The sequence below is a fragment of the Euprymna scolopes genome, chromosome 3 (assembly GCF_053919585.1).
Source record: "Euprymna scolopes isolate OS-2025 chromosome 3, ASM5391958v1, whole genome shotgun sequence".
Lineage (NCBI taxonomy): Eukaryota > Metazoa > Mollusca > Cephalopoda > Sepiida > Sepiolidae > Euprymna > Euprymna scolopes.
The window spans coordinates 196,604,815-196,631,299 of record NC_136484.1 but is presented as its reverse complement, the minus strand read 5'-3'; the positions used below and the strand labels follow the sequence as shown (position 1 = coordinate 196,631,299).

The 26,485-nt window shown below is 35.7% G+C and overlaps 1 protein-coding gene across 1 annotated transcript in view; it reads left to right on the top strand.

Annotated features, from left to right (window-relative positions):
* The window catches only part of LOC145263208 (uncharacterized), a 291,719-nt gene that overhangs the window by 183,121 nt on the left and 82,113 nt on the right, over positions 1–26,485 (top strand). The window contains exons 11-12 of the mRNA XM_080120287.1: positions 222–1,266; positions 8,656–8,834. Of these exons, the coding sequence (XP_079976413.1) occupies positions 222–1,266; positions 8,656–8,834 (1,224 nt within the window). The remainder of the gene's footprint in view (positions 1–221; positions 1,267–8,655; positions 8,835–26,485) is intronic.

Here is a 26,485-nt window from a genome sequence, read left to right as displayed (position 1 = left end):
GAGATGACTGACTAGTTTTTATGATTCATGGAATACACCCTACTAAAGCCTGGTTGTGTAAAGATATAGGATAATTTTCTAGCATAGTAGAGGAGGCTTAACTTCCTTGGCTAAAAGAGCGTAACAATGTTTTAGGTGTAACAATATTTAAATGTTGGAAAGTATTGTTTAGTCAAATGTAAAGGGGCAACTCATGTAATACAAACGTTTGTGTCTTTCAGAACTCAAGAAAAAAATCAAGGGGGAAAAACTGGTCCAGACTCCTCTTCCAAAAAGGTTGACTTTAAAACACCATATCGTAAAGTTCCAGCCGTATCTGAAGTCGAAGAAGCTGTCAAAGTATTTCCAAAAATCAGCCGTCCTGTATTTGGAGGTTACAAAATGTTACCAGATTCTCCAGACGAATTTTCTAAACATGTGAATTTGTCAAATGTAATCTCTTCAACATCTACAGATTTTAGTAATACAAAAAAAACAAATGAAAAATTGAAGAGCAAACAAATGATGAAGATTCTGCCATTTCCTGGAAGTCAGTCTTTTTCCTCATCTCAAGTTGCATCCAATTTCACCAAACCACTTCAAGAGCCACAAGACAATGTTCAGAAAACAAAGAATTTTGCATCTGGAAATCCGTCTCTTTCCTCATCTCATGTTGCATACAATTTTAACGAAATCATTCCAAATAGGAATGAGAAAAATCCAAACCTTGTGTCGAACAAGTCCACAGTTGACAAGAAGCATACATTTTCTCCAAAAGATTCTGATTGTAAACAGGTTGAGAAAACAATTTCCAAGAATGAAGTCCGTCCTCAAGGAAAACACCAACGCACATTAGTATTTGCTGATTTGGATACAGATGTCTCAAGTTACAGACATTCAATTCAAGAAGCAAAGGAAAGTCATCCTGTCGAAGCAATAAATCAGAAAAAAATATCTGTTATTCCTCACAACACACCTTGTTCAGACAAAAAAGACGTTTTAGCTAATGATAAATCATCAGCAAACAAAAAAAATGCTGTTAGCGAGAATCTTAATACGGACAAGCAATCAAAATCCGTGGTTGTAGAATCAGTTGAGAATTTGTGCAATGTAGAATCGCACTTTGAAGAAGGTCGTCTTGAACAAGATATGGTCATTATACGAAACAAGAGGAAAAAAATTCTGCCACAGAATGGCCTTCTAACTTATCAAAAGTCATCCCGAAAACGTATAAGGCTTTCAGATTTGATGGATAGTATCAACATGTCTTCATTCTCGTCAGAACAGGTAAGTTAAATTTTTATCATTCTAAGAGAGCTTTGCCTCAAACTCTACCTTGGACCCAGCAAGCCATTCCCTCCCTGATTTTTCTCTGCGGACAGAAACCATGCTAGATGATCTAAAGACCACGCCCTCCCAAGTACATGATATTATACAAAACGCATGTGGACCTGACCTCATCCCAGATGTGTTATTAAAAAAATGCTCTGCTAAGGTCGCTCCTGTTCTCTCTAAACTCTTTAACAAATGCCTTAATGAATCTTGCTTTCCTGGCCGCTGGAAAACTGCTTCTGTGGTACCAGTTTACAAAAACTCAAGTCCTATCTGCTTATCCTTCAGCTAACATTCACGTATATGGAGACTTCAATGTTCACAACGTCGAATGGTTGACCCACTCAAACAAGACCGATGATGAGGGGAGGTTCTGTCATGATTTCTCCATTGCTTATGACCTCACTCAGATTGTTCAGGAACCCACCCGTGTGCCCGACAATGACGGCCAGTATGCGAGCTTACTAGACCTTTTTCTCACAACTTGCCCTGAACTATGTTCAGTTTCTGTTCTGTCGCCTCTTGGATCTTCCGACCACTCTGTTGTATCAATTAAGATAAAAATGAAATGTAATATGTCCCCAGACGTACCTCTCCATCGTACAGTATATCGATACTCTAAGGCTGACTGGGATAGCTTCCGTACATTTATATCTGATCTACCTCTGCATTCCATGTTTAAAAAGGATGTGTCCTCTATAGTATTAGACCTGATAGAATAGTTAATTGTAGGTATTGACCGTTTCATACCCTCGAAAAAGTTTCAGCAAAAACCTAACAGCCAGCCATGGTTCTCTCCAGAATGTGCTGCTGCCATTGTGCACAGAAATCACTTTTTCCACTGCTTCCAACGTAATAGATATATGGAAACTAAAGCCGCTTTCAGGACTGCCAGCAACCATTGTAAGAAAGTAATAAAGAACGCTAGAGAGTTGTATGCTCAATCTGTTAAGTCCAAAGTAGCTGAGCAGCGGATTGGTTCCCACCAGTTTTGGCAAATAGCAAACAGAATCCTGAACAGAAGCGTGTGCTCCATCCCAACTATTATCAATGGTCCTGAGGTAATCTCGTCAGCATCAGACAAAGCCAAACTCTTTGTCAAGAACTTTGCAGCTAATTCTACCCTTTGCGACCAAGGCCGCCAACCCCCAATATTCCTCCTGTATCAGAAAGCATGCTATGTGATATAAGTATATCTGTACGTGATGTTGCCGAGCTAATCAAAAACATTGATTCCAGTAAAGCAACTGGCCCTGATGGTATTCCAATTATAGTACTCAAAAAACTTCAACCAGAACTAGCGCCCATACTTACAAAACTGTTTAAACGTTGTCTTAAGGATAATAGTTTCCCATCTCCCTGGAAAATTTCATCAGTATGCCCTGTATTTAAGAATTCAGGTGATGGCTCATCCCCCTCTCAGTACAGGCCAATAAGTCTCCTGTGCGTCATGAGTAAGTTGTTGGAATCTGTGTTAAATACAGAAGTAATCAACCATCTCAACAAAAATAACCTTCTTAGTGACACTCAATATGGTTTCCGTTCTGCTAGTTCTACAGCAGATGTGCTTACAGTTATATCTCATAGGATTAGCAAATCTCTCGACGGAGGCCACCTTTCTAGGGCAATTGCTCTTGACATATCTAAGGCCTTTGATAGGGTATGGCATAAAGGTTTACTTCATAATATCTCTAGCTATGGTATAGCTGGAAATGTCTTCTCAATTATTAAATCATTTCTGTCTGATAGATTCTTAAGAGTAGTAGTTGAGGGGCAAAAATCAGAAGCTCACAGTATTAATGCTAGTGTCCCTCAGGGGTCTATCCTGGGCCCAACTCTTTTCCTGATCTACATTAATGATCTTCCAAATCACATCCTTACATCATTTGTAGACATCTATGCTGACAACACTGCCATTTATGGTAGCACATCTAAGACAGTAAACGACCAAGTTCTCTCCAATTCTCTCTCCTCTGATCTTGAGCACGTAGTACAATGGGGAAAGGAGTGGCTGGTTACTTTTAATGCATCTAAAACCAAGCTTCTCTCTTTACATCATCAACATTCTGATCCACATCTGGCATCGATTGAAATGAATGGCTCTCGTCTTCAGGAGGCCTCAAGTTTTGACAAGCTTCTGGGCTTGACCTTTACTCCTGAACTTAAATGGAACACATACATCAAATCTGTTGCCAAGGCCGCTGGAAAAATGGAGGGATCCTTCTATCGATCCGGTAAATATCTCACTGCTGATGCTATTCTCTATCTATATAAGAGCCAGGATGGAATATTGTTGCCACATCTGGGCAGGAGCTGCTAGAAAGGACTTGTCCTGCCTTGATAGAGTTCAAAATAGACTTCGTAGCCTCGTAGGAGATATCCTTTTCTCTTCCTTGCAACCTCTATCTTACAGAAGAGATGTTGTAAGTTTGTCTCTGATGTATCGTTATTTTCATGGAAGGTGTTCAACTGAGCTTCAATCTATGGTCCCCCCTCGCCAAACTTTCACAAGAAACACTCATCTAGCTGTACACACTGTCAATAATTCCCTCCACTCTTAATCTGTGCCTAAACCTAAACGTAGATTCCATGAACAAAGCTTCTTTCTTAGAACTGCACGCCTGTGGAATTGTCTTCCGTTTTCCTGCTTTCCGGCTGACTACAATATGGTTGTGTTCAAGTCTAACGTAAATAAGTTCTTGATGAGCCGTTCTATATAAGTTATCAAATTTACCAAATTTTCATTACTAATGATTACTATATTGTCCAATGTCTACTGTACACTCTTAGAACCCTTATCCTTGAGTGGCCTCTTGGCTTTGATAAGTGGTGATGCCTATGTAAAAAAAAAAAAAAAAAAAAAAAAACTCTGACGAAAGATCTGACCCATTAAATTATCGCCCAATTAGCCTCCTCCCTCTTTTCGCCAAAATATTTGAATCCTTAATTAATCAAGCTCTAGTCCACCACCTTACAGCTGCTAAATTTCTGTCAGACCACCAATATGGATTTAGGGAAGCCCTTTCTACTGCAGATATTCTGACTGTAATCTCTGAACGTTTATACCAAGCACTGGATAAGGCAGGGGAGAGCAGTAGCCCTAGATATATCTAATGCTTTTGACAGAGTATGGTACGATGGTCTTCTCATGAAAACATAATCCTATGGTATTACTGGACGAATGCTTAGCATAATTAGATCCTTCTTAAATGAGAGAAGAATCGAAGGTTGTCCTTGATGGATGTACATCCAAAAAATTTGATATAAATGCAGGTGTACCTCAGGGAGCGATCCTTGGACCTTTATTATTTCTGATATTCATAAATGACTTACCTGATAAAATTGTCTCTGAGATGGGTATATTTGCCGACGACACCACGCTCTATAGCAGGCACATGGGGAAAACTAATGAGCACATATCTAAGGTAATGGCCGAAACCCTAGAGGAAGACCTTCAGTCTGTAGTGGAATGGGGCCAAAAATGGATGGTAACATTCAACACTGCCAAGACAGAGCTTGTTTCCTTTAATAATTACACGAAACCTTACCAACCACCAATAGCTATGGCTAGAGATACTTTACCTGAGAGCACTTCTTTCAATCTCTTGGGCTTAATGTTCACAGGAAACATGAGTTGGAATAGATACATCGAGATTATTGCTAAGGCTGCTCTCTATCATGCTAGAAAGTTATTTACGCCTCCATTCACCCATGTATGGAGTATTGCTGTCACATTTGGGCTGGTGCATCTGTTACTAGTCTCTCCCTCCTGGACAGGGTCCAAAAGATAGTTGTCAACCTAATAGGTCCTGAACTGTCATCTAAGCTTCAATCACACTGAAGAGTTGTGATACAATGAAATTTATGTCTGTGGATGGCTGGTAGGTTAGTTGGAGAGAAATTAGCAGAGTGTTTGATTATTAAGAAAATTAAAAATTAATGTTTACGACCGTCATATTTATTCATACATATTTTACAGAAGATCAAATCCAAAGAAAGAGGATCAATATTTGGTCACTTATCTCGGACTCTCTTTAGCATTTGTTTATACCTGTCAACCCGGAAATGACACCATATCCAAACTTGAAACCCACATTACTAATGTTGTTCTGATCTTTGTAACACACACACACACATATATATCTACACACATAGTAGTAGGCTGCCTAGCATTGCATAGTTGTATACTACGCTTAAACATAATATTTTAATTTATGCAGCTTGCGTGTGTATTATTATAGAATCAATCCTCTATTGATTATTATATATTACGAGGAATAATTTGCACAATGGACTAATTCGCAAAAAAATTGATAAAAATAATAATGATAATATCGTTTATCAAATTTCAAATGTTTGTTTACAATATCACGTTAGCTGATATTTGGGCTTGACAATGAATGCCCTGGAAAAGTCACTTCTGATTAATGTTTAGTTTTAAAATATGCAAATGAAGAAATGTTTTGCAGCGATTTTAAATTGTACCTCCTCTTTTATCGTAAATTGAACTCATTAATAAGAAAAAATTAAAATAAAATGATAAGGTACATCCGGGCTTGAACAAGAGATCATTTGATCTGTAGTTGAATGCTCTACCACTAAGCTATATCTTCAGATGATGATAAATCTTTTTTTTTAAGAAAAAATGATTTGCTGAGATTTTATTTCCTTTTGCCAGTGTAACGTAAAATATTCCCTGTAAAAATTCTTTTTTTTTTATTTATAAGAGAGACAGACTCTTTTAAAATTGGATTTTTTCGATTTCCAATACTTATTGGATGCATTTCTGTACAAAACATATCTAAGAACACTTCCAGACATATAAATCACCTTTATGTGAAATTTGCAAAACAATAGGCTTAGCCATTTCAGAAACTATGAGGAAGGATCTCTCTCTCTCACACACACACACACTCACACAAAGTGATTTAATATAATAGTAAAGATATATTGTATTCAGAACTCTTGAAGTTTCAGCAGAAAACATGTTTTCTAAAGCTGCATATTTTGAGAATTTGACCAGATCTTAATATTTTTGGGTAGGAAAGAAATTTAAATTTCAGATGTCTGTTGTCCAACAGGTCAGTTCCATCTGTAATGGTCCATGGCAGCTCACTTCATCTTGGTGCTTGAGGACTATAATAAACTATACCTCAGCAAAGGAGGTCTTACACAGCTGCAGTCATCTCCAAATAAACTCGTGAACTTCAAGAGATCTCAATCTGCAATCTTTGCCATAACAAGTTCTTATCTGTACCAGGATTGAAATAATATGAGAGTTCAGAAAGAGGAGAGAGTAGCAACCTTAGTTGAGGGTACTATCTATAATGGTGCTGGTTTAAACATAGCTGAGAAAAGATAACTAAGTACAAACATCTTATGTATGACATGAAAAGAAACTAAATTTTTAGGAAAATCTCCATCGTTCCGGAAATAATAGGACCCATAGACTCATAAAAATTAATTTTAAAATCTACCTGGCAAATATACCTAGTGAACTAAGTGCAAGAAAGATACAAAATAATTGTGCTTAAAGGGACGGGTAGAGTTCTAAATAAAATCAATAGTTACAAGAAACCTTCTCTGCCACCAATAGCAATGGCCAGTGACTCCCTGTCTGAGAGTACATCTTTCAAACTGCTTGGCCTAACGTTGACAGGAAACATGAGTTGGAACAATTATATTGAAAACATTGCCAGGGCCGCTGCGGAAAAGGTACACTGTGGCTAGAAAACTACTGACACCTGAAAGTATCCTGTACCTCTATAAGGCCACCACTCGCCCATGTATGGAGTATTGTTGTCACATTTGGGCTGGTGCATCTGCTGCTAGTCTCTCGCTCCTAGACAAGGTTCAAAAGAGAGTCGCCAATCTGATAGGCACTGAACTGGCATCTAAGCTTCAGCCTCTGTCCCATCGACGAAACGTTGCATCCCTCTGCCTGTTCTGCAAGTATTTTAATGGTGAATGCTCTGACGAACTGCAGACACTTGTGCCCCCACGACGTAGACACCCTCGACAAACCCGACAGGCAGCTAAATCCTACCCCCACACAGTAGAGATCCCTAGATGTAAAAGATCTTTCTACTCCAGTAGTTTCTTCCCCAGAACCGCTAGACTCTGGAATTCCATTCCAGGTCCCTGCTTCCCTAACTGTACTGACATGTAGAAGTTCAAGTGTAATGTGAACTGACACCTTGCTGCCCAAATCCCAACATAATGCCCCAGTAGTTGCTGCCCCTGATAGTAGCCCCCTACACCAAAGTGGCAATGTGCCTTGTTTGGGGTGAAAATGTAATAAAAAAAAAAAAAAAAATCCCTTGAGTAGAGTTTCTGAAATGAATGTTTAACATCAGGTATTATGTTCCATCTTTGACAAAAAAAGACTAGAAGAGAGTTTGAATGCTGATAATATAATTAATATAATGAGTTCCTAATACACAAAGATGTGATTAGAGTAAATCTCTGGGGAATTCAGTTGGTTCCATTGAAAGTTTCTTAATACATTGTAGTCTTGAAAGTTTTATGTTCTTTCAAATCTTGTGAGTTTTCCCTATGCTTTGTTTGGCCAGAATCTCAATAGGAGAAGTACCCTGCCTTGGTTACAGTTTTCAGAAGTACCTGTTTTGGCCAATCTCTAAATCCCACAGAAAAAAGCAGTTTGCCTTGGCCACAATCTCCAAAACCCTGACAGGGAGAAGCAACCTGCTGGGCCACAGACTTTCAAAATTTAAATTTCTATTTTATTCAAGCATAAAAATATCTAAACGAATTCACATTAAAACCTCAAAATAAAAAGCTTTAGAAAATGTTTTTCAATAAATTTCTATTGAAACTGTGCAAGAACAATCAGATTTTGTCATGATTTTAGTCTGAAAGTTGCAATTTTGATGAATGAAGATGGTGAGTGAAAGGTTGTTCCAAGAATTTTTTTGAAATTCATCAAACGTTTGATGTTCTCCGAATCAAGGAATTCTTTTTTATTTTTTTAAATTGATTCATTTTTTAATTTTATTTTCAATAATAAATAATTCTTTTTTATTAAAAACAATAAAATATCCAGTTTGGACGTCCATCTTAATTGAAATGTTTAATATAAATGCCAGAAATTTTAATTCATATCTTTAGATTTATTTCTATTTTTAGTGATCATTTTATTTCTATTTTTAGTGATCATTTTATTTCTATTTTTACTGATCATTTTATTTCTATTTTTAGTGATCATTTTATTTCTATTTTTAGTGATCATTTTATTTCTATTTTTAGTGATCATTTTAAAGCTTTCTTGTAAAAAGTATCTTTTAATTTTTTCTTTTTTAAAAGTGGTTTTTGCTTTTTTTTTAGTTTTTTGCTTGCGGCATTTCTTCACAGACATTACAAGTCACTTCAGCAACTGCATCTGACTACAGATTTGAATTATCAGCTTTTTATAATGTGAAATGCCTTCATCGCATCATCATTGGAGATGGTGCCACTCTTGTGCCAGATGCTAATTTCACCGCAGGCAAGGACGAATTCTTCAGGTAAGGAGAAAAAAAAAAGTCATCATTTCAGTCACATTATTAACCCTTTATGATCTGGTTGAACTAATTCATTCAGTCGTAAATAAATGTATGGACGGCATAAATAAAGTGTGAATTGATTCAAACACACCTTGTACATATTAGTTCAGTATCTGGTTAAATGCTTCCAGATTGCAACTGTCCATAGCTTACAGTCAGTATGCTGCCATCTCAGAGAGTGAAGGATTTCATTTGTTGTCATAAACACACTTTTTTTCAAGCACTATAGATAATAATCAAGGTAAGTTTATTCAGTGATAGTTTAATTATTGAACTTCATAATTTTTCAGGTTTGAAGACTATCATATTATCATTACCTTTTAAACTAACTAAAATTCACAATAACTATTTTTTAATCATCTGCATCATAATTCAGGTCATAAAACGTTTAATAAAATTGTGTGAGCATTTCTTGGGTGTATGTCTATTCGTTTATTCCTCATACCAACATTGATAATAATTGCACAATTTTTTTATTTACTTTTAATTAAATATTTATTGAAATGAAAACATTAAAGTTAAACAAATTTTTTAAAAATCCTATTAAAAATATTAAATTCACCAGAATGTATATGGATTTATTTGTAATAAAAAAATTAACCACTTTAATCTTTTGTCAATATAAGAATTTGCACAAAAGCGCAGAACATAAAATGTTTTCTTCTACAGGATGGAACGATAAATTTGTCCTCCTAAAGAAAACAACACTCCAGCTTAATTTTAAAACTTTTATTGAAAAGTCAATTCAGGTAACTTGATAGTGCAGTAGAGCTGACATCTAATCAATGTAGCCGTCTTCAGCCTCAACCACTGCCTCAATACGGGTCTAGAATTGGAAGCATACCTTTTCCACAAGAACTGCCAGGAGCTCGACAGATGGCAGCAATCAGGCTGGCTAATGTGTTGTGGGAGGTGATGTTGATAATGTTCTCAATGTATGAAATAGTCTAGCAGGTACAAGTCAGGAGAGGAGGGGGGCCAGTGAGAAAAAAGTACAAAGTCGTAGCACTAGTTCTTAAACCAAGCCTGAGTCTCTTTGGACATGGGCCAACGCCGAGTGCTGTTGCCACACATCTCTGATCTGCCAGCGGCCACCTGATTACACCTGAGGATTACCACACTCTTCAGCACATCCAGGTACACTTTGGTGTTGACTTTCAAAACAACTTCGAAGATGTGAGGTGGCATGATGTGGACCTCATTTGTTGAGCTGTGTCCTCAAGTATTGAACTGTCCAGAATTGTATTTTGAGGATGCTGGCAATGGTCCTGTTGTCATAACTTGGGCCAGTAGAGAGCATGAGTTGTACAGTAGTGCATTTCGGATCTCGCTCGTTGAACATTGTGTCACTTTCAGATATGTCAACTAGAGTCAACTAGTAGATGATCTGCAACAACAAAAGAAACCGGGTTTCATCAAATGGAGATGGAATCATGTCTTTTCTAAAGTGACAATTTTATCATTCCACCCTGTACTTATGTCTAACTAATAGGCATTTCACTTGCGAGGACATAATTGGCTGATCTTAAATTTCTATTATTTTTCGATGTTTTAAATTTTTATGTTGATTTCTCTTGTTATGTAGTATATATTTGTTAATGAAACCAATAAAAATCAGTTATTTTATTTTAAATGCTGTTATTCTTTCGAGGATTTTAAAATTTTGCCTCTAAAGAAAGTAATTAAAGTTTCTGTTTTGAAATTTTATGATGTTTTTATTTTGAAGATATTACATATGAGAATGTGGCATATCAGCAGAAGAAATACAGATGAAGTGAGGGAAAGAGAATCGTATATATCAATAGAGAGTGAAAAACAACTGTTAATACTACTATTAAATGTACTAAAGCTGTAACTGTCACATTATTTGAGGACATATTTTAATACTAATAAAAAAATGGGTAGAAAGTTAAAAACTCCATTTTATTAGTGCTGTGGAGACCTCCCTATCTAGATTAGTGATCTTTAAAGCTAACACATTTCAGGTGAAAAGATTATTACATACTTGTCATGTTGAAATTTGTATAAATTTCAAAAATATGGAAAACAACTCAATAGAAAAATAATTATGTGCTTGTGTTGATAAGAATCTTTTAAATTAATGCATTTCAGGTGAAAACATTACATACTTACTTGTCATGTTGAAATTTGTATAAATTTCAAAAATATGGAAAACAACTCAATAGAAAAATAATTATGTGCTTGTGTTGATAAGAATCTTTTAAATTAATGCATTTCAGGTGAAAACATTACATACTTACTTGTCATGTTGAAATTTGTATAAATTTCAAAAATATGGAAAACAACTCAATAGAAAAATAATTATGTGCTTGTGTTGATAAGAATCTTTTAAATTAATGCATTTCAGGTGAAAACATTACATACTTATGTGTTATGTTGAGATTAGTACAAATTTGAAAACTATCGAAAATGAATCATAGAAAAACAATCAAAAGAAAAATAAGATGCTAGTGCAGATTAGGGATCTTTTAAACCAACAGCATTTCAGGTGAAAACATTATGTACTTAGGTGCCATGTCGAAAATAGTAATAAATTTAAAAAATTAAGAATGAATCAATCGAAAAATAATTACAAGAAAAAAAATCAGTTGCTTGTGTAGATTAGGAATCATTTAAATCAACACATGTGAAAACATTATGTACTTGTCATGTTGAAATTAGTATAAATTCCAAGAATTATAAAAAATAGATTAATAGAAAAATAATTACAAGAAAAAATAGGGTGTAAGTGAGGAATCATTTAAACTAACACATTTCAGGTGTAAAGATTATTACCTATTTACATGTTTAATTGAAATTATTATAAATTTTAAAAAAATCATACTGAAATTAAAAAAAATGGAAAGTGAATCAATAGAAAAGTAATGTCAGGAAAATATAGGGAACTAATGTAGATTAGGAATCTTTTCAACTAACCAATTTAAGGAACTAATGTAGATTAGGAATCTTTTCAACTAACCAATTTCAGGAACTAATGTAGATTAGGAATCTTTTCAACTAACCAATTTAAGGAACTAATGTAGATTAGGAATCTTTTCAACTAACCAATTTAAGGAACTAATGTAGATTAGGAATCTTTTCAACTAACCAATTTAAGGAACTAATGTAGATTAGGAATCTTTTCAACTAACCAATTTAAGGAACTAATGTAGATTAGGAATCTTTTCAACTAACCAATTTAAGGAACTAATGTAGATTAGGAATCTTTTCAACTAACCAATTTAAGGAACTAATGTAGATTAGGAATCTTTTCAACTAACCAATTTAAGGAACTAATGTAGATTAGGAATCTTTTCAACTAACCAATTTAAGGAACTAATGTAGATTAGGAATCTTTTCAACTAACCAATTTAAGGAACTAATGTAGATTAGGAATCTTTTCAACTAACCAATTTAAGGAACTAATGTAGATTAGGAATCTTTTCAACTAACCAATTTAAGGAACTAATGTAGATTAGGAATCTTTTCAACTAACCAATTTAAGGAACTAATGTAGATTAGGAATCTTTTCAACTAACCAATTTAAGGAACTAATGTAGATTAGGAATCTTTTCAACTAACCAATTTAAGGAACTAATGTAGATTAGGAATCTTTTCAACTAACCAATTTAAGGAACTAATGTAGATTAGGAATCTTTTCAACTAACCAATTTAAGGAACTAATGTAGATTAGGAATCTTTTCAACTAACCAATTTAAGGAACTAATGTAGATTAGGAATCTTTTCAACTAACCAATTTAAGGAACTAATGTAGATTAGGAATCTTTTCAACTAACCAATTTAAGGAACTAATGTAGATTAGGAATCTTTTCAACTAACCAATTTAAGGAACTAATGTAGATTAGGAATCTTTTCAACTAACCAATTTAAGGAACTAATGTAGATTAGGAATCTTTTCAACTAACCAATTTAAGGAACTAATGTAGATTAGGAATCTTTTCAACTAACCAATTTAAGGAACTAATGTAGATTAGGAATCTTTTCAACTAACCAATTTAAGGAACTAATGTAGATTAGGAATCTTTTCAACTAACCAATTTAAGGAACTAATGTAGATTAGGAATCTTTTCAACTAACCAATTTAAGGAACTAATGTAGATTAGGAATCTTTTCAACTAACCAATTTAAGGAACTAATGTAGATTAGGAATCTTTTCAACTAACCAATTTAAGGAACTAATGTAGATTAGGAATCTTTTCAACTAACCAATTTAAGGAACTAATGTAGATTAGGAATCTTTTCAACTAACCAATTTAAGGAACTAATGTAGATTAGGAATCTTTTCAACTAACCAATTTAAGGAACTAATGTAGATTAGGAATCTTTTCAACTAACCAATTTAAGGAACTAATGTAGATTAGGAATCTTTTCAACTAACCAATTTCAGGTGAAAACATTCTTGCATGTCGTATCGAAATTAGTTTTAATGCCAAAGTTATAAAATGAATCAAAAGAACAATAATTTCTTGGGGGGGGGTAGAAATTTGGTTTTAGTAGTGCTTTGGATGCTTCCTAAATTCAGGGCTATCAGTAGTGTTGTGGAAGCCTGATAACTTTTATTTTTTGACTGCTCACTTGTGATATCATTTTTGTTTATTCATTATATTTTGCTTGAAACTGGTACATAAACTTGGTTTTAAAAGAAATGAGTTCCAGGATAATGAGAGATGAAGAAATTAGTTTTCACAGAAATATGTTAAGCACACGTTTTTAATGTTGCTTTGTTATTTATGACCGTAGTCAATAATTTGAAGCAAAGTCTAGAGCAATAAATTATATTCTGCAAACAGTATATGTTACATAAAATAGTGCTCAATTCCATAGCTGTAACAGGTGCGTGCAATAGTGCAGTAGGCCATTTGTACTCAATACTCTAAATGCAGCTGGTATATGTTATAATATAATTTTAATCTTATTAAGTCTTATGTTATAATATAATTTTAATCTTATTAAGTCTTATGTTATAATATAATTTTAATCTTATTAAGTCTTATGTTATAATATAATTTTAATCTTATTAAGTCTTATGTTGAATTTAACGGTGCTCAACAAGCTAGATAGAGTATATATGAAAGCTGAGAAAAGAGAGAGCGAGAGAAAGAAAATGGATACAAAGAAGAACTAGAATTAACGAATAGAGGTGGAAAGATAAAAGAGTAGATTGAATTGTATATGCTTTTCTGTTTTACTTTTTTTGTTTTATATCAAATTTTAAACATTTTTATTTTTTAAAAAATTTACTTTTTTACTCAAGTAAAAAAAATTTAAACAAAAAATAATTTCTACTCATTACATGCAGAAACTTATTGATTTTTTTATTTAAATTCAAAAATTAAGTGACATAATAAAAAATGAGATACAAGTTAGAAAAGCATTTCTTGCAAGATATGAAAATGGTTAAATAAAATGTTTTTTATAAACTTAAAAAATTAAAGTACAAAATTTAATTTAAAATTTATCAATTTTCAAAGTAAGTTCAAAAGAGAGTCGCAAACCTGATAGGCCCTGAACTGGCATCCAAGCTTCAGCCTCTGTCCCATCGACGAAACGTTGCATCCCTCTGCCTGTTCTACAAGTATTTTAGTGGTGAATGCTCTGACGAACTACAATCACTTGTGCCCTCACGACGTGAGCACCCTCGACAAACCCGACAGGCAGCTAAATCCCACCCCCACACAGTAGAGATCCCTAGATGTAAAAGATCTTTCTACTCCAGTAGTTTCTTCCCCTGAACCGCTAGACTTTGGAATTCTATTCCAGGTCCCTGCTTCCCTAACTGTACTGACATGTAGAAGTTCAAGTGTAATGTGAACCGACACCTTGCTGCCCAAATCCCAACATAGTGCCCCAGTAGTTGCTGCCCCTGATAGTAGCCCCCTACACCAAAGTGGCAATGTGCCTTGTTTGGGGTGAAAATGTAATAAAAAAAATTTTTTTAAAAAGTATACTTTTAGAAACTTTACAAAGTAAAATATAAAATTTAATTTAAATTGAAACTAAAAATTAACTTAAATTTATTTTGTGATGTACATTTTGTTGCACTTTAGAAAAAAAAAGTAATAAAATATATATTATTAATTGCTAAATGTTGCACTTTAGAAAAAAAAAGTCAAAAATTATATATCTATATAATTTACTAAATGTTGCACATTAGAAAAAAAAGTCAAAAATTATATATCTATATAATTAATTAATCACTTTTTCCATAGCTACCAACGTAATAGATGCACTGAGATTAAAGCTGCTTTCAGGACTGCCAGCAACCACTGTAAAAGAGTAATAAAAAATGCAAGAGAGCTATATGCCCAGTCTGTTAAATCCAAGGTAGCTGATCAGCGGCTTGGTTCCCACCAGTTTTGGCAAATAACAAATAGGATCCTGAACAGAAGTGTGCGTTCTATCCCAACCATTATCAATGGACCAGAGGTCATCTCGTCAGTGTCAGACAAGGCCAAACTATTTGCAAAGAACTTTGCAGCTAATTCTACCCTATGCGATGAAGGCCATCAACTCCCCATATTTCCTCCTATAACACAGAACAAGCTAGGTAACATACAAATATCCGTGCAGGAGGTCGCCAAGCTAATCAAGAACCTTGATTCCAGTAAAGCAACTGGCCCTGATGGCATCCCAATTATAGTGTTAAAAAAGCTTCAACCAGAACTTGCTCCCATAATTACGAAACTATTTAAGCGCAGCCTTAAGAAGAAGTGCTTTCCGACTCCCTGGAAGACCTCATCAGTTTGCTCTGTATTTAAGAATTCAGGTGATAAGTCATCTCCCTCTCAGTACAGACCAATAAGTCTCCTGTGTGTTATGAGTAAGTTGCTGTAATCCATATTAAATAGAGAAATAGTCAACCACCTCAGCAGGAATAACCTTCTTAGTGACACACAATATGGTTTCCGCTCTGCAAGATCTACCGCAGATGTGCTGACGGTTATATCCCACAGGATTAGTGAATCTCTTGAAAAAGGCTTCCTTTCTAGGGCAATTGCTCTTGACATATCAAAGGCCTTCGACAAGGTATGGCATAAGGGTCTACTTCACAAGATTTCCAGCTACGGTATAATTGGAAATGTTTTCTCAATCATTAAATCATTTCTCTCCGATAGGCTCATAAGAGTAGTGGTAGATGGACAAAAATCGGAGGCCTGCAATATAAATGCTGGAGTCCCTCAGGGGTCAATCCTGGGCCCAACTCTCTTCCTGATCTACATCAATGACCTCCCTAAACACATACTTAAATCATTCGTTGACATCTATGCTGATGACACGACCATCTACGGCAACACATCTAAGGCTGTAAATGACAAAGTTCTCTCTGATTCTCTCTCCTCTGATCTCGAGCGCGTGGTTCAGTGGGGGAAGATGTGGCTGGTTACCTTTAATGCATCCAAAACCAAACTCCTATCCTTACATCATCAACGCTCTGATCCCCATCTGGCATCAATTGTGATGGATGGCTCTCGTCTGGGTGAGGCCCCGTGTTTTGACAAGCTTCTGGGTTTTATCTTTACTCCTGATCTGAAATGGAACACGTACATCAAGTCTGTTGCCATGGTCGCTGGAAAGATGGTGGGATCCTTCTACCGCTCCAGAAGATATCTCACTACTGATGCAATTCTCTATCTATATAAAAGCCAAGTACGTCCAAGGATGGAATACTGTTGCCATATCTGGGCAGGAGCTGCTAAAAACAGCCTATCCTGCCTTGAAAGACTACAAAATAGACTTCATGGCTTAGTGGGGGATGCCCTTTTCTCTACCCTGCAACCTCTCTCCCACAGAAGAGACGTTGCGAGCCTATCCTTGTTTTATCGTTATTTCCATGGCAGGTGCTCATCTGAACTCCAATCTCTAGTCCCCCCTCGCCAATTTTTTGCAAAAAACACCCGTCTAGCTGAATCAACTGTGAAAAATTTCCCCCACTCTATATCTGTGCCTAAATCAAAACGTGGATTCCATGAACAAAGCTTCTTTCTTAGAACTGCACGTCTGTGGAACTCTGTTCCGTCTGCCTGCTTCCCACCGGACTACAACTTGGATGTCTTCAAGTCCAATGTTAACAAATTCCTAGTGAACCGCCCCCTTAAGTAAACACTTCATCAAATCTCCACACTAACGTAATGTACTTGCAATAACCCTTATCCCTGAGTGGCTTCCGGGCCTTGATAAGTGGTGATCACTGTGTAAAAAAAAAAAAAAAAAATATATCTATATATATAATTGCTAAATGATAAATTTGATTTTTTAAAGTATAACATGTACATAACATAAAATAAATCCATAGTAATTTTTAGATTCAATATGAATTAATTTTTTATATTTTGTAAAGTGATAAATTTCAAATTAAATCTTGCTTTCTAATTTTTAAAGTTTATAAAAAAAACATTTTATCCAACTATTTTCAGATCTTACAAAAACATTTTTCTAATATATATATTAGCGTATTACTTTGGAATCATTTAAATTAATGGAGTCATTTTTTTTTTTTTTTACAAAGGATTTACCACTTATCAAAGCCCAGAGGCCACTCAAGGATAAGGGTTTATGAATGTACAATAATCAATGGAATAATTTCCTAGTAATCGTTAGTAGTGGAAATTTGGTAAAGTCGATTACTTAAGGGGAAGGTTCATCAAAAATTTGTTTACATTGGATTTTAAGACTACTAAATTGTAGTCAGTTAGAAAGCAGGCAAACAGAAGAGAGTTCCACAGGTGTGCAATTCTAAGAAAGAAGCGTAGTTCATGGAATCTACGTTTAGGTTTAGGCACAGATAAAGAGTGGGGGAAATTATTGATAGTGGTTTTAGCTAGATGAGTGTTTTTCATGAAAATCAGGCCAGGGGGAACCAGAGATTGGAGCTCAGATGAGCATTTGCCATAAAAATAATGATAAAGCAGAGACAGGATCGCAATGTCTCTTCTATGGGAAAGAGGTTGCAGGAAAGAGAAAAGGGCATCCCCCACTAGGCTACGAAGTCTATTTTGAATTCTGTCAAGGCAGGATAAATTCTTTCTAGCAGCTCATGCCCGAATGTGGCGATAGTACTCCATCCTTGGATGTACCTGGCTTTTATATAGGTAGAGAATTGCATCAGCAGTGAGATTACTGGAGCGGTAGAAGGATCCCAACATTTTTCAAGCAACCTTGACAACAGATTTGATGTACGTGTTCCATTTCAGATCAGGAGTAAAGGTCAAGCCCAGAAGCTTGTCAAAACATGGAGCCTCCCCAAGACGAGAACCATTCATTTCAATTGATGCCAGGTGAGGATCAGATGATTTAAAGATAGAAGCTTGGTTTTAAATGCATTAAAATTAACCAGCCACCTCTTTCCCCATTGCACCACATGCTAAAGATCAGAGGAGAAAGAATCAGAGAAAACTTGGTCGTTTACGGCCTTTGAAGTGTTGCCATAGATGGTAGTGTCGTCAGCGTAAGTGTCTACAAATAATCTTAGAATGTGATTTGGGAAATCATTGATGTACATCAGGAAGAGAGTTGGGCCCAGGATGGATCCCTGAGAGACTCCAGCATTAATTCTGTCAGCTTCAGATTTTTGGCCATTAACCACTAATCTTATGAACCTATCAGAGAGAAATGATTTCATAATTCAAAAGATGTTTCCAGCTATACTGTAGCTGGAGATTTTGTGGAGTAGACCTTTTTGCTATATCCTATCAAAAGCCATTGATATGTCAAGGGCAATTGCCTTAGAAAGGAAACCTCCATCGAGAGATTCACTAATCCTATGAGATATAACTTTACACATCAGCTGTAGAGCTAGTAGTATCAAAATCATATTGCATGTCACTGAGGAGGTTATTTTTTGCTGAGGTGGTTGACTACTTGTCTATTTAACACAAATTCTAGTAACTTACTGTGAGCTGATTTCTGCCCATCTTATTTACTCTTATTTAAATTTTTTACTGTTTTCTCATCCCAAGCAAGGCATAGTGTTATTAAGTGGTAAGGAGCTATTATTTGGGACCAGATTTGCAGGGATACTATGTAGGAGTTGGGCAGCCAGATGTCTATTCACATTACACGCAAACTTCTGCATGTTCAGGGAAGCTAGTAGTTCGAGCTTTGCAAACCCTTATGATAGAAACTTTTAAAAGTTATTTACATCCAATAATTGTATAGTGGTCCAAACAACATTGCAATAACAAAATAACAATTTGCTTAAATTAATAATGTAACAATTGTATGTTTTTTTTTATATTATTAACTTTAATTATGAAAATCTTTTCTAAAAATAAATGCATAGTTCAAATGAAAGTGAAACAACTCCCGGGCAACGCCAAATACATAATAAAAGTTAATAATCAAATCCACTGTCCATATTCACTAAATTTTTCTACTTTTAAAGTTGAAACTTTTTTTCCATAAAACAATTTGATTTAAAAGGTGCTTGTCCAGAATTTGTCCAACAAAAATTTTAAAAAATGTTTGTCATGTACTTATTCAGAAAAAATATATTTTACACCAAAATCACATCAAGTAGTTTTATTTTTAAATAAGAAACTCAAATTTAATGGCTACACAAGGAAAGACAATCTTGTGGTGCCATTTTGAAAACAATATGAAGGGAGATAACTCCAAATAATTCAATGGTCCTGGATATGACCTTTAACTACATCCAGTGGCAAGGCCCCAGTTTGCAGGCTTTGGGGAGTGTGAAGCCACCCTTTAATTACCATTGCTCCCAATGCCCACTCTGACCCAGAGTGGTAGTACCTGTTAGGGTCCCAACTATGGGTTAAATAGAATCCGACTAGAAAACAATAAATATATTCTATTAAATAATTTTTCTTCAAAATAACCTGAAAAGTGTTGATATGCCGTATAATAAAAACAACCAACCAAATAATTCAAACATGCGAGAACTCAAATTTGCTTAAAAATGATTTTCGTTATAAGAATGAAACTACTTGATCAATTTACACCATTTTTGGTGTAGGATATTTTCTTTTCATCATGGGTATGTACACCATACAAATTTTTCTTTTTTTTAGTTTTTTGATATTGGTGGAATTTAAAACAAGCACAAATTAAAATCTCATTATTTTTGCAAATTGTAATGACTTTTACATCATTAATATTTCTCCCATTTATCCAATTTCCAGTTTGAAGAATTAAATATATCTTCCCCAACTTCAATAATATGAAATAATTTATATAATTAGTAGCAATTGTATGCATAGTTCTTTTACACCCCTCCATTACATCATTTCTCACCTCCATGTCCTTTCAACTCATCAAGGGATTTTGATCTTTTGCTAAATGCAATCAAATTAACTTTTGTTTTCTACAAAAGATTTTTTATCCCTACATTAACTGATCATTTTACAGAAAAATGAGGGAAAATAAAATTGATGGGGGGGGGGGGGTATTTAGAATTCAACCTAATTAAAAAAAAAAAAAAAATTACAGGAAAATCTTTATGACGTACATACCCATCGTAGAACAAAGATGTCATATTCCAAAAATCACGTAAATTGATTTAGTAGTTTTATTTTTAACAAAGAAAATCAAATTTTATGAGTAAGGAATAAGAAACTGTCTTATGAAGCCATCTATATATATAAAAGCGAAAATGTGTGTATGTATGTTCGCTTTTTGTGTATGTCCAAGAAAGGCTTTTTTCAGATAAGCGGTCAGTCGGCTCGTAACTTGAAACTTTTTATATCACGTATAAATCATAATATCTCCGAGTTAACAACGGAGCTCGCCTGTCTATTTAATTTGCTCGAGTTCGGGAAGATAAATATTCAACATTTGTCGCTCGCCGCATGTGGATTAGGCTTTTTCCTATAATAAAAGCGACACTAATTCTGGCAGTATTTTCCAGCTATCGCCGGAAATGTCTGAAAGCAATCAGCTTTGATCAATGTGGAAATATTTTTCTTATATCAAACAATTGCTATTCAATTTGGACAAGGGGAGCTGATCCCTCCCCCCCCCCCCTCAACATCTTGGGAAAAAAAAAAAAAAAAAGCGTTCCCGCAGTAAATGAAATACTATCCCGCAGTCAAAGTTGACCTCATTAAGTCATCAAAACATGCACCTGCCAAATCCAAGGGATTAAATAAATTCAAACGTGTTTCCTTTAGTATCGCGCGGTCGCCCAATGGTTAACATCGCATGTTTTTTTTTTCACACTTTAATTTCCAACTTCGCCTCAAGGGTTTAGGTTCGATCCTCATACTCACCTACCAAAACTATTGTTTTTTATTATAATTTTTTGGAAAATGACATTTCCATGCTGAGTGTTTACATCATAAAGATTTTTTCTGTAGTTTTGTTTTTTTATTTCGGTTAAATTCTAAATAAAAACTAATTATTTTTACTTTTTGCCCTACAAACTTGAAAATGTTTGAATGCATTTTGGTGGTTGTTCTTTTTTGTTTTATAACATTGAAATCTGTTATTTTATCTATTTGGACACATACTCCCCACTCTAATCTTTGTCATTTAAACCTTATCTGTATCATCCCTCCCCCCATACTTCTATATTTTCCCATATTCTATTTTTTTCTAGAATTATATAAACGAGTATTCTCATTTATATCGTTTTGATCATTGTTTTTCTGCCCCGTGCACTTTATCACAACTCTGACTTCTCAGTGTCAGTTGCAAACAGTAGTCTTTGAAGAACTTCAAACTGATTAGTTTGTCTTGATAACTTGTTCATCATCCGACCGTATCATCACTAGCAATAGCTTAAAAGAATTCTAAATTTACGTGTGCAAAAAAAAAAAGAAAAGTAAAAGACAATGATGAAATGAGTAGCTGTTAGTAGGTCGAGGGCAGATAACTCTTAGTTTATGAAAACTAAAAAAATCCCAGAAAAAAATCCAGAATCTTTTCAGTTCATTTAATTTCTTATCTGAAGTTCAATTAAGAAATTCTTTTGCTCTTGCACATGGGCACAATTTTGTTTGTTGCTGCTAAGCGACAGGCAATTTTTATGATTGTGATTAGATAATTTGTGACAGGAACTTCGAATCTCTCAGGTTAACATTTGAAAATTCATTGCCAGTCACAATAATATTGATAAAAAAATGTTGATAAAACTATGATGACCTCTTTGTCAAAACATCAACAAAACTGAGTTTGTATACGATTAAACACATCAACAAAACTGAGTTTGTATACGATTAAACACATCAACAAAACTGAGTTTGTATACGATTAAACACATCAACAAAACTGAGTTTGTATACGATTAAACACATCAACAAAACTGAGTTTGTATACGATTAAAAACATTGCTAATCTTCCTATTTACTTACCTCCCCATGAGAGCAGTTGGACACAAGGTTGGTTTTTAATTTGGGGAAAATCTAGCTCCCAAAAAAGGCACTCTAGATAGGGACAAAAATTGTCTCAGTCATGGAGGATTTCTCCTCCACTGACTGAGAACAGAAAAGGTAAAGTGTAGCAACAGAACGGATACTACACTGTGATCTGGCCTGCTGTGGTGTTTCAAAATGACGCATTTCATATGCATTTATATATTGAAGAATTTAGCTCCCTAATACTTGCGACTTTTGTATTAAGATTTTTTCTAAAAATTTAAAAAGAAAAAGACGCTTTTGTTTTAACTAAATTGGAAAGGTTAGCTCACTAATACTTGCATTTTTTTTTATGCCAAAATGCATCCAAAACCAAACTCCTATCCTTACATCATCAACGCTCTGATCCCCATCTGGCATCAATTGTGATGGATGGCTCTCATCTGGGTGAGGCACCGCTGTGTTTTGACAAGCTTCTGGGTTTGACCTTTACTCCTGATCTGAAATGGAACACGTACATCAAGTCTGTTGCTAAGGTCGCTGAAAAGATGGTGGGATCCTTCTACTGCTCCAGAAGATATCTCACTACTGATGCAATTCTCTATCTATATAAAAGCCAAGTACGTCCAAGGATGGAATACTGTTGCCATATCTGGGCAGGAGCTGCTAAAAACAGCCTATCCTGCCTTGACAGAGTACAAAATAGACTTCGTGGCTTAGTGGGGGATGCCCTTTTCTCAACCTTGCAACCTCTCTCCCACAGAAGAGACGTTGCGAGCCTTTCCTTGTTTTATCGTTATTTCCATGGCAGGTGCTCGTCTGAACTTCAATCTCTGGTCCCCCCTCGCCAATCTTTCACGAAAAACACCCGTCTAGCTGAATCCACTGTGAAAAATTTCCCCCACTATATCTGTGCCTAAATCAAAACGCGGATTCCATGAACAAAGCTTCTTTCTTAGAACTGCACGTCTGTGGAACTCTGTTCCGTCTGCCTGCTTCCCACCTGACTACAACTTGGATGTGTTCAAGTCCAACGTCAACAAATTCCTAATGAACCGCCTCCTTAAGTAAACACTTCATCAAATCTCCACACTAACGTAATGTACTTGCAATAACCCTTATCCCTGAGTGGCTTCCGGGCCTTGATAAGTGGTGATCACTTGTAAAAAAAAAAAAAAAAAAAAAAATACAGAACATTATTGAACAAAATAAAACAAACTTATTTTTTACGCTACATATATCGTTTAATAAAATTCAGTGATTTTTTTTTTTTTATTATTGGAACAAATCTACGGTACATTCATTTTTTGTACATGGGTACCAGTACCCACTATTATACTGGGCCAGCAGTGGCTTCCACTAACAATTGTAATTTAATTGATTTTTTTTTTTTTTTGATGGGAGGGGGGGGGGCATACTTCCACCATACAACGCCGGTACGTAGGTCCTGCTAATATATAATAATAATAATAAAGAGTAAGTAATTTGAAAAGAAACCCTGATTGATTACTTCTGCAACAAGTCTCTCTTTAACCAACCTTTATTAAAAGGACTTGGCCTGCCTTGATAGAGTTCAAAATAGACTTCGTAGCCTCGTAGGAGATGTCCTTTTCTCTTCCTTGCAACCTCTATCTCACAGAAGAGATGTTGCGAGTTTGTCTCTGATGTATCGTTATTTTCATGGAAAGTGTTCGACTGAGCTTCAATCTATGGTCCCCCCTCGCAAAACTTTCACAAGAAACACTCGTCTAGCTGTAAACACTATCAATAATTCCCCCCACTCTTTATCTGTGCCTAAACCTAAACGTAGATTCCATGAACAAAGCTTTTTTATTAGAACTGCACGCCTGTGGAATTGTCTTCCGTTTTCCTGCTTTCCGGCTGACTACAATATGGTTGTGTTCAAGTCTAACGTAAATAAGTTCTTGATGAGCCGTTCCATATAAGTTATCAAATTTACCAAATTTTCATTACTAATGATTATTATATTGTCCAATTTCTACTGTACACTCTTTAACCCTTATCCTTGAGTGGCCTCTTGGCCTTGATAATGAGTTGATACCTATGAAAAAAAAAAAAAAAGTCCAATGTGAACAAGTTCTAATTGAATCGTCCCCCCTAAGTAATCCAAGTTTCAAAATTCCCACTGTTTACTATGCTAAAATCACAATGACTAATGTATACCTATTAACCCTTATCCTTGAGTGGCCTCTGGGCCTTGATAAGTGGTGACACCCTTGTAAAAAAAAAAAAAAAAAAAAAAAAATACTGTATAAAAGGGTTGATATGCCGTAAAGCAGATTCATTGACTTGTTCATCAGTTATAAAACTCCTTGACATTTCTTCCTGAAGGACTGAATTTGACAAAGAGGACTTTGTTAAGATTAGGCAACATGAATTCAAGGTCAAGTAGTTTGAAGTGGGGGTGAGTTTTATTTTGAATCACTTGTGTGTTATCTTGATTTGCAAACCTTTAAATGAATTGATTCAAATATAGTTTCGCTTTTTGCACATTTCAAATTGATACGCATGTTCTATCATGCATACATGATGAATACCAGGAAATACACAGATACTCAAATAGCTTTGCTTTATATATGCCTTAGCTGAAGTAAAGGCAGTTTTGAATACGAGGAAATAGAGAAAAAGATTGATCCCCTTCCTCAGACTCTTGACGAGTCAGTTAAGCAAATCTTTTACTTAAAAAGCAGTTTTTTGTTGTTATTGCTTTTTACTCTACTTTTTTTTAAAACCAATATGAGAAGGCATTGCCATTGAAGTGTAAGGGGTTACTTTTATGGGGGCCAGATTTATAAGAGGGGAACTTCAATGGAGAGTTGGGCAACAAGATCTTTGTTCACATGATATTTAAATATCTATAGACAATGATAATATGTAATCTATTGCCATTATTATTGATGGTGAAGATTTTTTTAGATTTTTTTATTTCATTTTCACCCCAAACAAGGCACAGTGTTACTTTAAAGTAGGGGGCGACTATCGGGGACATGTTGCAAGGATATTATGAAGGAAGATGAACAGCAAGATGTCTGTTCACATTACACTTGAACTTCTGCATGTCAGTACAGTCGGAAAGCAGAATCCCGGAAGGAAGTTTCTAAGTCTAGCAGTGCTAGGGAAGAAACTTTTAGAGTAGAAGGCTTTCTTACATCAAGGGATCTCTGTAAGAAAAAAATGTAAGGAAAAATTCAAGATGGCGCCCGACTCTCTCTTTAACACGGTAAGATATCCTCAACACAGCACAAGAAGCAACAGCCACACGATTCCCCAGCCAACTCAATCGTCACTCCCTCACGTCTTTCCCCTCACCCGCTTTTATCGTCGTTCTAGGCCGGCTAAATTTGCATATTCCGAGAATTCGTGTGACTTTGCGAGACATCATACTTTACAAAAGACGGCGGTCGCCATCTTGGTCCTTCTTTTCTATTTTTGGTCGGTAACGCTGAGCTGGTCTCGAGGTAAGTCTTTTTCCCCTCATCCGTCTCTCCCACGTACCCACACAACACGCAAACACGCGGGCGCTTATCTCCTGGATGCACGTTACACTCCCCCCTGATCTGATGATCACATAGAGAGCACTGGGGGGGGTGGCCTTTTAGTGCGTGTGCTTCTGCGAAGAGGTACATTCACTGTTTCAGATTCGGGCTCTGGATCTGGTTCCGCCTCATCAGATGAAGTATTGCTATCAGTCTCTGGAAGGGGCTCACTGAATCCGTGCATCGGCAGCTCATCGCTAGACGCTTCACTGCTTTCTTCTGTAGTTGTATGACGCACCTCGGTAGCTGGGCGAAGATCTCGCACATGTGGTGGGGTTCCATCGACCAAAACAGACTGCTGGCTAATCACTCCAGATATGTGTCCTCGCTTAAACTTGTCGGTGCACCGATTTCCTGGAGGCCGCACCCACACTGGATCTCCCACTTCATATCTGTTATATGTTCCCTTGTCGGTTGGCTGCGTAGTGTTGATTCCCTTCACTCCGACTCGGTACGTGTAAATAGCATTCGCAGGTGCGGTTGAAGGGGACGTCCCGTCCTTTGGCGTAATGTTGTACCAATATGTTGCTTTCGCAATAGTACATCGCTTCCTGGCAGCAATTCTCTTGATGCTGCGATGGCTTCTTTCAGCAATGCCATTTCCTGATGGCACATGCGCACATCGCAACCGTAGACGGACGCCCCACTCATCTAACAACTGCCGGACTTGCTGGCTACAAAACGCTGCATCATTGTCAGTCAGGAGCTCTTCCGGCGCACCTCG